Below are 16842 nucleotides of genomic sequence, written 5' to 3'. Positions count from 1 at the left end.
TTTAATATTTTCCCATTCTTCTTCCTCTCCCCTAATCCCCTTGTCGACGATCAGCTCAGGTATGTCTGACAGAAATAGGACAGTAAACTCCATCCAACAACTGAAGCACGTTCCTAGGAGCCATATAAGGAATTTGCAAAGAAATTATGACTTAAAGTTAATGGTGACTGGAAGAAACCAAAGCCACTATCAAACGAAATATAACAATGAAAATTAACAATTTCAGAAATATGTTGTACCTAAATGTTTCTTGTATCCAAGTAGATATTTCCTGATATATATATATATATATATATATATATATATATATATATATATATATATATATATATATATATATATATATATATATATATATATATATATATATATATATATATATATTGAATGGTCCCATCAACTCGATGGATGGAGTCGATGGTCCAGTGATGTTAAGGATAAATGCAAACGTCGCAATTGCAAAGATTCACTGATCCCAATGCGTCTTTGTTAAAGTTTGCCTGATGAAACTCCGAAACAGGTGAAGTAAATGTAGTTATTATTACCATTATTAATCTTAAATTTTTAGTTCTTTAATCTGCAAATAATTAATGAGTTTTATTGGCATAGTGGCGTCCTTAGATGCCTGTCATCAAAAACAGCTGATCTAAGCGAGCGATCTTTCGGACTTGGGTGCAGAGGACGGAAGTCTTATCATCTACATAGCATATCCTACATAAACCCTTCACCGGTAGGATTTTGTAAGATATATGTAAGCCTAGACAGAGACCTGTAACAAGCAGGATGAAAATTAAATAGGAGGTAGCCCAAATGTTCATACAGAAGTTTTGAGGGATGTTGCGAAGTACCCTACCGGTAGGTTAGTGACCAAAGAGTCACATTTATTTTATAAGACGAGATGGGTTTCTTTTTAACAACTTATTTTAAATGGAGAAGCAGATATTGTTCAAAGCAGCTCAAGATGTGGACAGGTAAGTGGGAAGAGATCAAATTAAATTTGAAAGGCAAAAAGCAGCCGACAGCTGGCGAGCCTAAGAGCACTGCAAAGAATGTCCCCCGGTGCTGGGTAATATAATAATATTAATATTAGTACGGTATTATACAAGTTAATATTGGCATAAAGCCCTTGGCTAGGTTAGGTTAGAGTAGGTTGGGTTCAGTTGTTTCGAATCGACTGCCTTAGTATTGTGTGTGCTTGATAACTTGAAGTTTTACACATCTCACTCATCACTGCTGTTGTAATGTAGCCTGTTACTCTAAAGTCAAGTATTAACAATGATTATATAGAAATGTGGAAATGCTAATATCTTATAAATCTGGCTGTCATTCAGGCTGGACACTTCTCTGGGAATGCTTAATGAGGGACCTACGGTAACGCTGTAGACGAGGTAACGTTACATTAGCAGGTTTGTCACAAGAGTTACCCCATCAGATGCAGTTGTTCCTGCCTAACTTTCTTCTGTTTATTTCTCACATTTTATGGAAAATGTCACTGCTGGTGTTGCCCTCAATATAGGATAGTTTATCTCTTGCTATACGGCCCTGAATTCTTGAGAAAGCTTTACGTAGGATTCTCACAGGCTACTACACATTCTCATTCACTGTCAAAAAAGTTTTTGGTTTTTAGTATCAGTGCTAAACTGTGCTATGTGCTAGCAGATAGGCTGTGTTTACTTAAAGTAAGCCATTGTTTCCAGAAACAATACTCAAATTTATCCAGGCCAGTCGTGTTTGCAATCCAAATTAATGAAATGGTTTTATTTTATTTAAATTTTTTATATTGCTCTTACTGCAAATCCAGGGCTATATCCTACTAGGTTAAGAGCTTTTGACAGTTGTCATGTAGACAGTTAATTTAATGTCATTTGTAAAAGGCTATGTTAAACATTTCTATATATACTGGATGTCATGAGGCTAGATGCCTACAGTGCCCTTATCTTGAAGCCTTTGCCTTTACTTTATAAAAGCTGAAAGTAGAGGTAATGTACTGTACAGTACAGTACTACTAATGAACGTACCTTTGACAACTGTGCTAATTTCTTCACAACTACACATACACACACCTGATTTTTACAAAATAAAAACATACTTTTTGTGTGTTGACACTTGAAAAGTAAATAACAAGATAGGTTTACTGATAATTCTTTTTTTTTTCAGAGGAATAAAAGGAATTCATTAAAAGATACCAAAAGTGAAAGATCTGGAGAAAGATTGTTAGACAGGAGGGTCAATCAGTTCAAGTCAGCACATATTGATGGGAACCCATTTAGCCATGATATTCTTATTGGTGACAATAATTGATTTGATAGTGGCTGCTCCATATCCTTCATCATCGCCTATTCAAGGAGATAAAAGCACTTTGGAAATAAGCCACAGTCAGTATAAAGGTAAGGCTATATTATTTTCCTTGTACTATGTGTAAAGTATGGTAGCTGTGCATGATTTTAGTGAAGCACAAGCTACTTCATTTTTCATACAATAGAGAATGTGAAATTTCCTGTTTTCCTGGCCTGTTTCACTCATATTTATCCTCTTCAGATTCATTTTAGATTGTTTATTGCTATTTACAATGGTTAGCCATCCCCAAGGTTTAAGACAACCAAAGTTCACTTGTGTTATGATCAGCACAGAAAGTACATTTGTGATGTCTGCCAGTATTAAGATTAAAAATTGAAGCTTTTTCCTTTTAATGCTCTGGTTGAAAAACATAGAGATATGTGCTCTGCTTTTGTGCTGCCTTATCATAGATTAGCACTTAATGGTACTGAATTTTCTACCTTCTCTGACAGTCATGTTAAGTAATCTTACAGGAAAATTGAAAATGTTACCAGTCACAGAAGTTACAAAATTTGGAGGTGATTGAAATCCATACCAACGAATTATATACAATTAATCCTCAGTAGAAATGCTTCTAGGCATTCTCCACCAGAACTAATAAGCAAATTATTAGCCAGGTAAAATGGGTCCCCTTTTGTCATTGGTTTCACACATGGAAGATACACCCTTACCTGTTAATTTCTTGTGCTTTTCATTCTGTGAAAATGCATCATATCCTGAATTTGGTACTTTTGCATACTCAAGAGTTAATTTCTTCATGGTACTTTATGCTTAGTTAGAACTTAATACAATCCTGTGACAAACCACAATGAAGGACATTTTTTTCCATGGTCAATTGCCCATGTTCTCTTAACCATTTTTTGCTCAGAAACTCACCACAGTATAAAATGAATTCACAATTTCCATTTTTCAGATTAATGCAACTCTTCAGTATCTGAAAAGTGTATACTGTACTGTATTTAGGTTCAGTGGATAAGCTGATAAAGTGTAATGTGAATGAATGGAATTAAACAAAACTTTGTAATGAATGTAGTTTCCTGATTAGATCTAAAACTAAACTTTTATGACAGGAATTCAAACTAAACTAATTTTTCCCATTTCTCCTCTCTCTTATCTTTCACAGGGGTGTTTTGGCAAATAACTGACATTCATTGGGATCAGCAGTATAGCACTGATGGCGATGAGAGGAAAATGTGTCACAAAGAGTACTCTTCTTCTGGAAAAATTAATGGAAAATTTGGAAATTACCTATGTGACTCTCCTTGGCCATTAGTGAGAAATGCCATCCAAACAATGTGGAAGATTGAAAGCACTCCAGATTTCATTTTATGGACAGGGTGAGTACTTGCAGCACACTTAAGGTGGGAATGATGTAACTGTGTATGTACATTATCTGAAAGTCCTGTTGTTAGCATAAATTGTACACTGGTGATTAATCATTCAAACCTCCAAACTTCAAGTGTCAGTGAAGTTATCAAAATCACATTTTGTGTACGAAACACTCACTAAAAGATCTGCACATTCACTGATTTATCTATTTTCTATTTATTCACAAAGCCATTATTTCTTGGAATGCCAAGAAAGGTAAAGGACAAATATTCTTGATTTGTGCAATTTGATGCACAATATGAAGGTTTCATTATAGCAGTCTAGAATTTGATGTTTGTATTATTTTGCAGGTTTTAAGAGGATCTTGTTTGTTATACATTATTTGCTAATAGTGTATTGCTGCCAAGCTGTAGTAACAAAATCTCAGTACTGTACTGTAGTATGAAGTGTGGATGCTGTTGATTCTATGAACCCCTTTTTCAAATTATTGGTACCTTTCAAGTCTACACATACCTTTTCATTAGTCTACGTATACCTTTTCAACAATGTAGTAGAGGAAAATATGGTTACTGCCAGGGGCTCACAAGTTAATATTATGTATGGACAGTACTAAACAAAGTAACACCTACCTCGTAAAGCTGAATGAGAGTGTTTATTATTGTAATTCAGTTTGTGCCGCGTACAAAACAGATTCTGGATAATATATTATGGGCCTTTAAAATGAGGTTATGAAAACTTTTCATAAATATATAGCACAGGCATACAGTAGTACATATTATTGTTAACTCCCTGCCTTTTATCATAGAATCCAACCAGTGGACTGCAAAATTCTGTGACTGAATTTTAACAGTGATGGTAAACAGCAATGAAAAATATATCAGTGGATTTCAAGCTCTACATAAAATATCTGCCATTAAATGTGAATTTCATGAAGGTTTGAAAATACATTAAATTTTCTTTCATAATCCAGAAGGAAATGATCAGAAGCAAAAGCCACATTAGATTATTATTATTATTATTATTATTATTATTATTATTATTATTATTATTATTATTATTTGATAAATAGTTGAATCATGTATTAGAGAGCAGTGCAACTGGGCTGAAGGGAATTTTGCAGACAAGTTGCATTTGCATTTATTATCTCACAACTTTGTCTTAGAGTGCAGTATGTAGGTACATTTACTAAAAATCCTCACATTAAAGTACATACTAGTATTAAAGAAGTATAGTATTTGTAAATGCCTTGGATATATCAGAATTTCACATCATTCAGGTCTGTAAGGCACTTTCACAGGCATGTCACCTTAATTTTATTATTTTTATGTTTAAGCCAGAAAGAAATTTTATGGTTGATATTATTTGAATATTGGTGTGCTTTCTTAGCTTATACACCTATACATATTATACTGATTTTTTTTTACAGGGACAATGTTCCACATGTTGATGACCCAGAACCTGATTTTTCCACAATATTCCGTACTGTAAACAACATCACAACAGAGCTACGAACTTCATTCAGTGAACATGTACCAATTTTACCTGTGCTTGGAAATCATGATGCTTTCCCAAAGGTATGACAATCTAGGAATAATGTATTACAATATGGGAATTTCTTTTTATTTCTTTTGTCAAACCAAAGTATTTTTTTTATTTTATCAGGTCTTTCAAGTCTTAAACTAACAAGGCATTTAAAGGAACAAATTACATGGTAAATTTTTAGAAGCTCTTCAGGGAATAGAATTAATGAGTTCTGACTTGTACAGGGTTACCAAGCCCTCTATAGGAGAAAATGTTTGTCACTCATGAGCCTGATTATTGTCAGCCTAAAACATAATGTCATGAAAAACTTGGCCACACTTTTTTATGTAAGTTGTAACTTGTAAAAGTGATGAAACTGGTACTTACAGGTTTAACACATCTCAGTGATGTCAAGTCCCATACACTGATCACTGTCATAGCATGAATGACACAGATCACTGTCATTCATGCTATGGGAGACATTGACTTGTAAATATAAATAAAAATGTTCATTCCTAGCATGTTTGGTATTTACAGCCATAATGAATTATGTTCGTAATTGGTAATAGTACAGATATACGTTCCAGATACAGTTACAGATCCATTACCAAACCCTTCATCTTTCATCACACTGCAGACTATGCTGTTTGCATTGTCACAAGGCTTGCAGCTACACTGTTTATTAATTACAGGATGATTTTCCAATTGCTGGGGAAGAATTTTTTGGCCAGTATCTAACAAAGGGTGGATGGTCTCTTGTTTTACCAGAGGATGCTCAAGAAGATTTCAAGAAGGGAGGCTTCTATGAGTATAATCTACCGAGCAATGTGACGGTGAGTACTTGTTTTATTTCTTAATGTTTGCTCTCAGTGTCCTTCTTGTGCAGTGTTTTTATTTTTGTTAATGCTACTTTATAATACTGTACTTTAAATATTACCATAGTGGTTGTAAAATGGTTTTAGTTCTTTGATGTTGTCAGCCCTCCTAATCTCCTCCGTCCTGATAGGTTTTAAGCTTGTTCTCTGCAGTATGTAATTAGTGGTAACAATTGAGGGTAGCTATTTTAATACAGATTGTAAATTTTACTAACTAGATGGACCATGGAAATGCTACATAAGAGGAAGTTTCCACATTTGAAGATTTTAATATTATGACCTAATTGGTAATCACCAAAGCATCATATGTGGCCATGACTTGAATCAAAGAACCAAAGGCCAGTAAGTCCTATAGTCTTATTGTGAAAACCTTTGACAGTGTAATGAAACAGAAACATCACTACTGATTGAATGAAATTAGATGGAGATTAGAGTGGGTTTTCATTTAATAGCAGCACCTTTTAAGTTATTTTTTTAAACTTGTGGAATCTATATGCAAGACCTGTGTGATGAATTATAAGATAAAAGCACATGTTACCTCAGTTTTGCAAAGGCCTTCAGTTGGAGAACCATGTACAGTAGTAAAATGCAGAACAAAATAGGAACTGGCAGTTGGCTTTAGGAATTCGTAACAAAAACCAGTTGATTTCCTGATATTGTACTGCTTCAATATGTTTGATCTGGTAACTTCTTGATAACCAGTGAGCTGTAGTTAGTATCCATATTGTGTTGGTGTTTACAGAAATTCTCATGCTAACTTCAGTTTGGTAACCTTACAGTAATAAACTGCAAACACTGTCAAGAATATCGAATAAAGTGCATCAAACATAATGTAATGTTATATTTATACAAAATATTGCATAGAGCAAATCCGTATTTCATTTTAAATTCAGCACTCAGGTTCGTGTTTGCCCATTTTGGGATTTGAACACAGTACTCAGTATGGTAGTGTAAACAGATATATGAGAAATGCTTCATATTACATAAAAATATGAAGTGATAAACAAGCACAGTAGGTAAAAAATATATATACTGTCCTAATAAACATCTATTTCATTGTAATTTGGCATTAAAAGTTCTTATTTGCTCCAGGTGAGCTTTGAACCTTCTACCTTTGTGTGACCGCCCACTGCTCTTCGACTGCACTACCAGAAATATTGTTAAGTCTTGTATACAGGAATTTTGATGTTGTGATTAATAAGGTATTGTCACCTTTATTGTAAAACTGTTGCATTTAAATGCATGTGTAGTTAGCAGTATGTGCAATGCAACTACCTGTAGTTAGATAGTGTATAGTACAGGAATTATTGCTAATTGGAAAAATAAAAAACTTTGACTTTTTGTTTTCATTGCAGGTTTTGGTTTTGAACACAAACCTATACTATGGTCCGAATGATTTACTTCAGAATGTTAGTGATCCCTGTGGACAATTTGCTTGGATAAGAGAAAAACTTCAGATTGCCGGGGAGGAAGGCAGGAAGGTATGGTAGAATTATCATTATTCTCTTTAACTTTATGTGAATATTGTATTCATTCTGTTTTGAAATTAACTTTATGTGAATATTGTATTCATACTGTTTTGAAATTCCTCATCCAGACCTGTATTATATGTATCAAGTGCAGACCATCGCCTTAAGCATTCCTGACTAACCAGTGAGGTCAGTTACTAAATCCAGCAAAAAATGTGGTAGAATTGGATTGATTTTCACCTGGAGATTCTGTCTTCCATCATAATGATTTAAAGTCATTCACTTCATCTCTCATACTTTTCACTTAGCACTCAGTATCTTTCACAAACTAACATCCTCCCATGTTCCAACATAAGACCCATTGCCTTTACTTTTATTTCACTTGATTTATTTCAGTGAATGTCTCTTTTGTAAATTAACAATAAATTACTGTAGAAATAAGTACTGTATTTTTTTTACTGTAATGGTACTTCTAAATATCTCATCACCAGGTAATAATTGCTGCTCATGCTCCTCCTGGATACTTTGAAAGATTTGCTGCTGTCCCGTTCTTCTCTGTACACTACAATGACGTCTACCTGGACCTTCTAAATGAATTTGAAGAGGTGATAATGGCACAGATATATGGCCATGAACATACAGATAGTTTCAAGTTATTTACTACAGCAACTGGTAAGTTTTCTGGTAATGATTTCTCTTAATCTTTGAATTTGTGTATAGCATGATAAAGAACTTATATATAGTACTATGTAATGTTTTCATTAAAGACTAACATGACAAATAACCCAGGGGTAATGTAAAGAAACTGGAGAGGGAAAGCTGGAGCTTATTCTTTTGAGTTATAGGGTACATAGTCCAAGCTGTCTATAAACAATGTATTACATTGTCAAACAAAATAGGAGAATTGCATAGGAGAGTAGTAGAAAATAGTGTAGGGACTGAATGGGCTTTGCTATTCAAAAAGTAACCAAAGTTACAGTAAAACCAAAATGATTACGAACATGGTTGCCATTAGTTACGTTGTCAAACTTCTTCCTGACTTATAATCCTACTACAGGTAATCTGCGTCTGTCGATTCAGGGTTCTTTAATCCTCTCATAAAATCCTACTTATCCATCCCAAGGGCTTTCCAGAAGAAAGAGACCATACTGAGACAGAGCCTACTTAGTTGACAATCAGCCATCACTTGAGGAGCCAATAAGTCTTTTTTTTTTTTCATCGTATTGTATATTTTCATCAATGAGTCAGGGCTAGATATTGGACATTTTTATAATTCATTTAGATGATTAGAAACTAAATCATCCTTATCATACCATGTTCTCAAAACAGTCTAATGTATGATATAAAATGTTCATTTACTGCAGCTTTTTTTTTTTTACTATAAATCATCCTTTACTCGTCATCAAATCTCAAGTTCTTTTGCTCATTTTACGTCTTCAGTGTTAGAAATGCAGAACAATAGTTTCATGGTGTTTACCCCTTTTTGACCTGGTATAAGGAAGATATGGCAGCATTTTTGCCACATCTACATAACATCCCAACTTAGGTCGAGGGTTTATGTATCAAATCTGGGAAAAGCAGCAATGCCAAAAACTTACATGTTCGTAGTCATTTTGGTTTAACTTTAGTGCCTAAGGGTGAAAATCACCCCAGTTTACCATGTAAGACAGGACTTCATGCAGAAGTTTCTAAAGAATTTTTTGACCCTGCACTTACTGGCATGTCTTGGTAATGGATTCTCTTTAGAATATGTTGACTTGCATGTGCAGTTTTGGAGATAACATTCAACATCCTTCATTTCTGGTACTTATACAGTGCCAGGGGTTGGTCACCAAGCTACCAAATATTAATAAAAGTCACCTTAGATCCAAAAGTGTGGGATTAAAATGGAAGTACTTACATACCTCAGCGATGATTAAGGGATCAATCAATCAATGATGATTTATTCATGAATATTTAGACTTATTGCAGCATTATTTAACATATAAATAAAGAGACTACTGTACAGAAAGGGGATCAAATATGAAAGCTCACCAGTCATTAAAAACTCATGATGAATAGTGACTTCAACCTACACTTTTTATTATGGTTAGCAAGAATGAATTCAAGTAACTTGTTGAAATGCTAACTATAATAAATCATAGTTAGTAAGAGAGAATTAGGGTACTGTATTTTCCTATGCAAGGAAAAACACACTATATGCTGGGTCACACTTGCTGATGCAGATTTGGCCTGCTCTAAATTCACAACTTTGAGATAAAAGGGAGGATTTTAGTTCTCTTTGAAGGCATAGATAGGTACTTTTAGCAGATAAGATACTGTCCCAAGTCTCCCAAATTTCGTGTGACGGTTACTGATGTTGGGAAGGCAAATTTATAGTATTATTTTGCTTTAGACATTATGCTCAGTAGTTTTTAGTTTGCCAAAACTACAGCATGTCTTTCATCTTATTAGCAGTTTGATAGGACACATCATCAGGAAAAGAAAAGTTGTATGGGGAGTATAATACTGTATAGGTACCGTATTGCTGTTGTACAGAGCTTGATATTATGTACCATGTGATAGGGTTAATTCTGTATAATGGAATAATTATCTCAAGTCTCTGTAGGAAATGGGGGCCAGATATGAGGGTGTACTTCTTTTAACTGACTGTAGCAGTATCTATTGTATGAATATATTTTAGCTTTGTGCTGTTTTTGGTTATTTACATTTTATTTTGCAGTACTTGATTCATAATCATAGTATTAATACTAATTGGACCTTTAATATATAATTATATTCTTAGTGAAACTAAAGTAGAACCGTTCTTGCACATCATATTGTCTTTTATGTATTTTTGGAGCCTTGCATTGGTATTTTTATATTTTCAGGTGAAGTGAAGAGCGTAGGGTTTTTAGCACCATCAGTAACTCCTTGGTACCCAGCTCCAGTACCAGGGGGTACACCTGTAAATCCATCTCTACGTTTATATTCATATAATTCATCAACACTGTTGGATTACACTCAGTTTCATCTCAATTTAGCAAAGACTTATAAGCTCTCATCCTCTCTTTCTAAGATAGGTAAAGGTCTCTCTAAAGAGCCAGAATGGGAAGAGTTTTACCAAGCAAGGAAAATGTTCAAGCTGGAAAGTCTTGATGCTAATAGCATGACAAAACTGTATCAAAATTTAGTTGACAATGATGAGCTATTTCAAACTTACTATCTCTTAAACTCTGCAGGTTACAACCATGGTAAGTGTGTTGGCTGTTGCAAAAGGACCCAACTTTGTGCCATAGCCAACGTTAGGATAGAGGATTTGAACCACTGCATGAATAACAATGAGTCAAATAGCTGTCACACTTTGAACAAGACATTTTATCTTGACCACGTGCATTCTGACCTATCACCTCCTTCAAGTGCGCCAATTTTTGTTGTAATTCTTGTTACATTAGGTATGAGTCTCATGGTGATTTTAACTGTAAGCTTGGGTGTTATGGTTGTCAACGTCGTTATTCGCAGACATCGTTTGATGAGACAAGAAGGAGGCATTCAGGTGTCAGATTTGAATTTCTCTCTGCGTCCCAAGGGTTATCATCCATTCTAATATTGTTTTATCCAAATGACACAAAACCATTATTGTCATCAACAATGCTATGTCAGATTTCCCTTTGCTGAGCTAGGAGTGAAATTTGTTTTCTCTACTCCCTGCTATTGTGCACACTTTTTGCTTGAATTCTCACGCCCTTTCTTCATAATCATCTGGGCTTTTAAGACAGAAATCATGATGCTATTTCCATATCTGTCAGCTTAATTGCTCCTCTCCCCTTCAATTACATGCCAAGCCATCTTCATCTTTGAGATAAAAAAAAAACTTTTATATTATTAAAACATATTTTTTGAAGTCATTGGCTTTAGGTTAGTAGGGATCGCTAACATGCGTCGTATGAGATGTGAAGGCCAGCTGTGCAGAATTAGTTATTCCAAGTACAAAGCATATATACAATTTGTAATTCAAAGACATTGACAACATTGTTAGAACTGCAAGCACTAAGCCTGCAAGCAGATGAATATTTAACTGGGTTCAGGAAGATTAAGTAGAATTGAGTAACAGTTAAAACTAGTAATTGGTAGATGTACATGTTAGTAATTTGGTAGGGAGTTGGCAAGTTTCAGGAGTATGTCCACCCAGCACCAAGTTCATATACCTCCTTAGTATGGGTTGTATCACTTTATTAGTGCTGTAGCAGTCTCAGGGTACACAAGATACTTAGGCTTTATTTGTCTCCTTTACTTTGCATTTCCTTGTTACTGTAGAAGAATGCAAATTGGGTATTACAGGGCTGCATCATCATCATACTGTATACTGGTTGAGCAAGACCAACAAGTCACATTTTTAGACTTATAAGGCTCGCTGAAGGATCTATTCTTAAAGGAGGTTTAAAAATTGGAGCAAGGTAAAGTCAAAGAGGTTTGAATGCTTGGTAGAAAAAGACTAAAGTGAACAGAGGAAGAAAAATCAATGCTGCTGGGGCTGAAGGGACACTCCCGAGAACTATGGACTACTCAAGGCACGCTGTAAGTTGCACCTCCCTGCAGGGTGCAAATGGGGAGTGTATATATATAATTGTTAAGTTTTATTTCAACAATCTGAGATTCTGTTAACTGATGTTTCATTCAGTGCTTGGGGGTTAGGTTTACTGTAAACACAGTATTTTTAGGAAGTCTGACTAGGTGTGCAAGTAATTTCTTAAGTGTGTTTTATGTGGATACAAGGTTGTATTGTGGAGTGTTTGAACTAAAAAATGCAGTGGTCACAAAGATGTCTTGTTGGGTATGGGCACTGCAGTAATGCCAGCATGCAGAATAACTAAATTTTCATGATGTTTATTAACAGCTGTAAGTGGTATTCTTAAGTCAAACTTCCTCTAAACCTTTCAGACTTTAAATGGATGTGATATATATAGAGAGAATTTTTATGATTATACACAAGATGTAATATGACAAGAGTTATGTATAACTCTGACCTATTGATGTGATAAGAGCATCTGATTGGATGACCTGTAACAATATTTTCATTTTTGTACAAGTATGGTAACTTATGTATGACTTCTTGAAAAGAATTATTTCACAAGTTAGAAACAGGGTACAGTGCGTCACTGACTTATGGTGGATCGATCTTACAGTATAATAGCCGTTAATGGCGCTAACGGCAAGAATAGGCATCAAGTTAACGGCACCTACAGCGCTGTAACTTGATGCAACATTATGTTATGGTGCCATAAGCGCTGTTAAAGCGCCGATACGGGAGAAACACCAACTTACAGCTGAAATCAACTTACAGCGCTACGCTGGAAAGGATCCCCCACCATAAGTCAAGGACCTACTGATTCATCACAAGAGATGAATCTTTAAATAATTTAATGCATTAGATATTAAAAAATTTTTCCTTGTTATTAGCTAGGACCCTTACGCAGTAACTGAAGTTAGTTCAACAGAAATATTATATATCTGGAATGTTATTTTGAGAGGAGAGTAGTGTCCTCTTTAAAATGGCAATGACACATCTCAAGTCTTCTGTGATTGTATCCTTTTGGACACATACCGTACTAAGCTTTTTATGACAAAGAAGTACTAAATCCATCCTTTCTTAGAAGTGGAGAAATGTTTAATGATATTGGTGTCGAACTTACTGTATGTTTTCAGCAGTGACAGTGTTTTACAATGAGGGACTTTTCATTATTTATTACAGACACTGAACTCGCCCCTGGGTAGTGTCTTGCAGAGATCCTTTGTAGAAGAGGAATATACACGTATGATAGTTTAATTGTGATTCTTTATCATCCTTTCTTAGAAGTGGAGAAATGTTTAATGATATTGGTGTCATGTTTTCATTTTTCAATTTATTACAGACACTTTTGTGTCTTGCAGAGATCCTTTGTAGAAGAGGAATTTATGATTTTTTTGATTTTTATCATACTAGTGATTTCAACTTTTGTGGGTCAGTTTTATTTTTTTTTTTGCAACTGTGTATCGTACAAGGTAATGGTAAAATGCCAAATACAGTATATTTCTTGTTTGAAATAGTGCTAGACTTTCAAGTTGGTTAAATTTAGATGTTGAATATCAAGAGTGCTGATTTGTTGTCATTTTCACAAGTCAAAAATGTTCTTGTAGATTGCTGTTTCACTTTTTAGTATTGTTAATTAAAATGTTTTCACCTTTTCCTAAGACACTGATGTTAAGGCACTGAATGTCCATAGAACTGACTGTAATAAAGAGTTTAAGCTTTCATTGTACTGTACAATGTACTCTTAATATATGTAATCACTTGGAATGGTCATTATATTATACTTAATATTCAGTGTTATTTGTGCAGTGGAAATAATTTGATTCTACTTCCATTGCAGTGTCTTTACTGAATGTATTCTACCATTGTTCATAGAACTGTTGTTTGGTGATGGATGCCTGTATATTTGAAATGGATTAATTTATTTAATTAATGTGTATAAACTAGTATTTATATATTTAAAGGTAGGACTGAATATTAAAGATTAGGAAAGGATTTACAGCAAGATGTAATGTCTGAAGGTAAATACCTAAACAATTTTTATCATAAATCTGTGTGTGATTATTTAGTAGACTGTCAGCTGGCTTCATAGGAGTTTGTGGTGTGCCAAGTATCCTAGATACAGCTCAGGTACTGATACTCCTGCGAAAAGTAACTTATGCTCTAGGGTTACTTATTGTCCAGTAATCACCCATCTTCTTTTCATGGAAGGGGTTCTCAGTCAGGCAAAGAAACAGCCAGTGGTAAGTAAACAAAGTAACTGTTGTTACACAAACTAGAGGAACCACAGAGCAGTTAATTGCTTACAAGAAATTAGAGTTCTGGCTTTATTCAACTCACTGTATTGACAGTGTGTTGAAGGCAAATCCTAGAAAAGAAAGGGATGATAGGAAGTATTGCAAGAGAAGCATGAGGAAGATGTCCTTTGAGTCCCACAATTTCTTAAGTAACCAGGTTGCAGGGAATCATTTCCTAATAATGTACTGCCCTTATATCACAGCCTTTTGTAGGTTCAGTGAGTTGGCACAGTTTTTAACTTTAAGACAGTTATTTGACATCGTAATGAAAAGCTGACATAAGAATATGGTAAATTGTACCAGCAGTCTGTGCAACTTCAAAGTGAAAACTTAGAACCAGTAAAATGAAAACCTACAGCACATGTGCTTACATTTAGCATCTTTTGAGAAATAAAGTCATTTAGGGGCACAATAACTTATTTTTCTTGAGAGTGACCAGCCAGTAATCTAGGAGGATAGCCCAGCTGATCTTTTCATGGGCATTTTCAGATTTTTGGTAATACTTGCTTTGTAATTTACCTATTAAATACTGGAATTGAGTGTAGTGTTTTCCTTCTGGAAAGGAAATTATTTTATGCCAAAAATAGGACTGTTTGCATGCATGCATATGAAGGAATCATAATTTTCAGAGATGTCAATACAGTATAAATACTAAAGGATGGTTAAATTTAAACCTAAAATGCTATCATTATAACTGAAGGTAACCTTAATTTAATATTTTTCAACTTTTTACAGTATTTAATCAGATTTTGCTAGAAAAGATGACTACAGTGCTTCAAAAACTGTAGAACATTACAGTTGTTTTCAATAGCTACACAAGTCAGTCATGTAAGTGCTGTCATGGAAATGATACTAATGTTTATTTGCCCAAATGTGATGCCTATTGAATAAAGGTTGTCTTGTGTGAAGGTTATATCTCTGAAGCTAGTATGAATTTAAAATTCTAGCCTGTTAGCCTAATACTCTTGTCCACTGATGTATGTGATCTCAGATGATAAAAACTGTTTTAATTACAGTTTATTATAATTTTTTTCATGAATTTGGAATTTTTGTGTTAATTTCTAGGTTTCCTTTGCTTTTTGTTGGTTACCTTAAACTTTTTTTGAACTCCAGAATTTGAAAGTTGATGATTTTGCTAAATTTGTGGTTAATAGTGACTAACTGTACTTAATATTTTTAAGAGTGTTTCAACTTTCAAGATTTTTTCACTTAAAAGTGATTTTATTTTTAAACAGTGAGAGTTCCCATATAACTGTTGGAAAAAGATTTTTGTGAGCAGCTTGTGTTCAAACATTATAAGTTTATAGAACTAAAGATTTTTGAAAGCCTTCTGAACACGAAGACAAAACAATATTAATGTGGAAGGTTTCTTTATGAAAGCCTTTAGTCTCCTCTATTTTTATTTTTTGAAAAGGGAAAAAAATTGCAGTTTGAGAACTGAAGTAATTGTTATTATTTTAATAAAACAGGATTACTGTACTGTCTCGAGTTGCTGAAATTGTTTTGAAGTAGTTTTTAGTTCTAGTCAGTAATAGATGAGATGTATGTATTTGAGAAATTACTGTACTTTAGTAAAAGCTAATATTTTATGCACACATGGCTGTTTGAACTTAAATAACATTTACATGCTGAATACAATGTTTGTGCACACTGTTTCAGTTCTGCATGAACATCCCACTCTGGATTGTTTAAAGGTACTGCTTACGATTTCAAGATCCACGGGAAAAAATACATGAATTTGTTGCACATTTTACTTGTCTGCAGATTATGCTTCGTGTCTAAGAGCTAAGAGCTTGGAATATTAAAGAGAATACTGCTTTAGTGTCTCAGTTAAGAATTATGTAAATTCTAATGTTTTGAATTGTGATATGCTAATTTTTTTTATATATTTTTGTAATATTTTTGTTGTTGCTGTGTTGTATGGGATTCATGTATTTTCCTACTTAGATCTGTGAAGCACACATTTATATGCAAATGAAAACCTTCTGTATTTTCTTAAATATATGAAATTGTATTTTGAACAAATATAGATTGCTGTCACACTTCTGCTGTTTGCATTTATATCATTCTGTGGTATTTAGGGAAATAATATTTGGACAATAAATGGTGACCTTGAATCTGCCAAAGCAGATCTAGTGTTCAATAAGCCCAAAGAGATTTTGAAAAAGTAAAAAAGACTGAAGATGCTGAAACATGTAAATTGAATGGTGCTGAGAGCTATCAATGGTATATAAGAAAATCATTACTGTATAAGGTTACATCAGGCAATAAATTTTGAACAGCACTGATTGTTCTGTACCAAACTGACAGCAAAGGAAATAGTACTTGATAATGCCAATTGGCTCCTGGGGGCACACAAGGAGTAGGAAAACTCGGACCCACCTGAATGAGAACTATGAGGCTGGAGAAAATGAAACAAATACACAAGAAGGACATGAGTGGCAGAACTTCGGGAACTCGATAGA

The 16842-nt window shown here is 34.2% G+C and overlaps 1 protein-coding gene across 3 annotated transcripts; it reads left to right on the top strand.

Annotated features, from left to right (window-relative positions):
* Nucleotides 1–389: 389 nt before the first annotated feature.
* Nucleotides 390–16419, top strand: LOC136839493 (acid sphingomyelinase-like phosphodiesterase 3b). Of its 3 annotated transcripts, none has more exons than XM_067105629.1 (9): nucleotides 390–520; nucleotides 2158–2387; nucleotides 3461–3674; nucleotides 5093–5240; nucleotides 5880–6020; nucleotides 7418–7543; nucleotides 8023–8203; nucleotides 10402–13366; nucleotides 13494–16419. In XM_067105629.1, exons 2-8 carry the CDS (start codon nucleotides 2255–2257, stop codon nucleotides 11115–11117), a joined length of 1659 nt encoding a protein of 552 aa, XP_066961730.1. In that variant the 5' UTR covers nucleotides 390–520; nucleotides 2158–2254; the 3' UTR covers nucleotides 11118–13366; nucleotides 13494–16419. The 3 variants fall into 3 exon arrangements, with proteins under 3 accessions (XP_066961730.1, XP_066961729.1, XP_066961731.1); XM_067105628.1 differs by lacking the exon at nucleotides 390–520 and adding an exon at nucleotides 610–730; XM_067105630.1 differs by lacking the exon at nucleotides 390–520 and adding an exon at nucleotides 707–855.
* The last annotated feature ends 423 nt before the right edge of the window (nucleotides 16420–16842 follow it).

Source organism: Macrobrachium rosenbergii, chromosome 6, assembly GCF_040412425.1.
Source record: "Macrobrachium rosenbergii isolate ZJJX-2024 chromosome 6, ASM4041242v1, whole genome shotgun sequence".
In the NCBI taxonomy this organism is placed as follows: Eukaryota; Metazoa; Arthropoda; class Malacostraca; order Decapoda; family Palaemonidae; genus Macrobrachium; species Macrobrachium rosenbergii.
This window is presented reverse-complemented; position numbering and strand designations above follow the sequence as displayed.

Excerpts from the sequence above, each read along its gene's own strand:
- LOC136839493 (XM_067105629.1), top strand. The coding sequence starts at position 2,255 with ATGGGAACCCATTTAGCCATGATATTCTTATTGGTGACAATAATTGAT. Across the intron at positions 2,388-3,460 it reads AAGCCACAGTCAGTATAAAG|GGGTGTTTTGGCAAATAACT; the intron begins GTAAGGCTATAT and ends TATCTTTCACAG. Across the intron at positions 5,241-5,879 it reads ATCATGATGCTTTCCCAAAG|GATGATTTTCCAATTGCTGG; the intron begins GTATGACAATCT and ends TATTAATTACAG.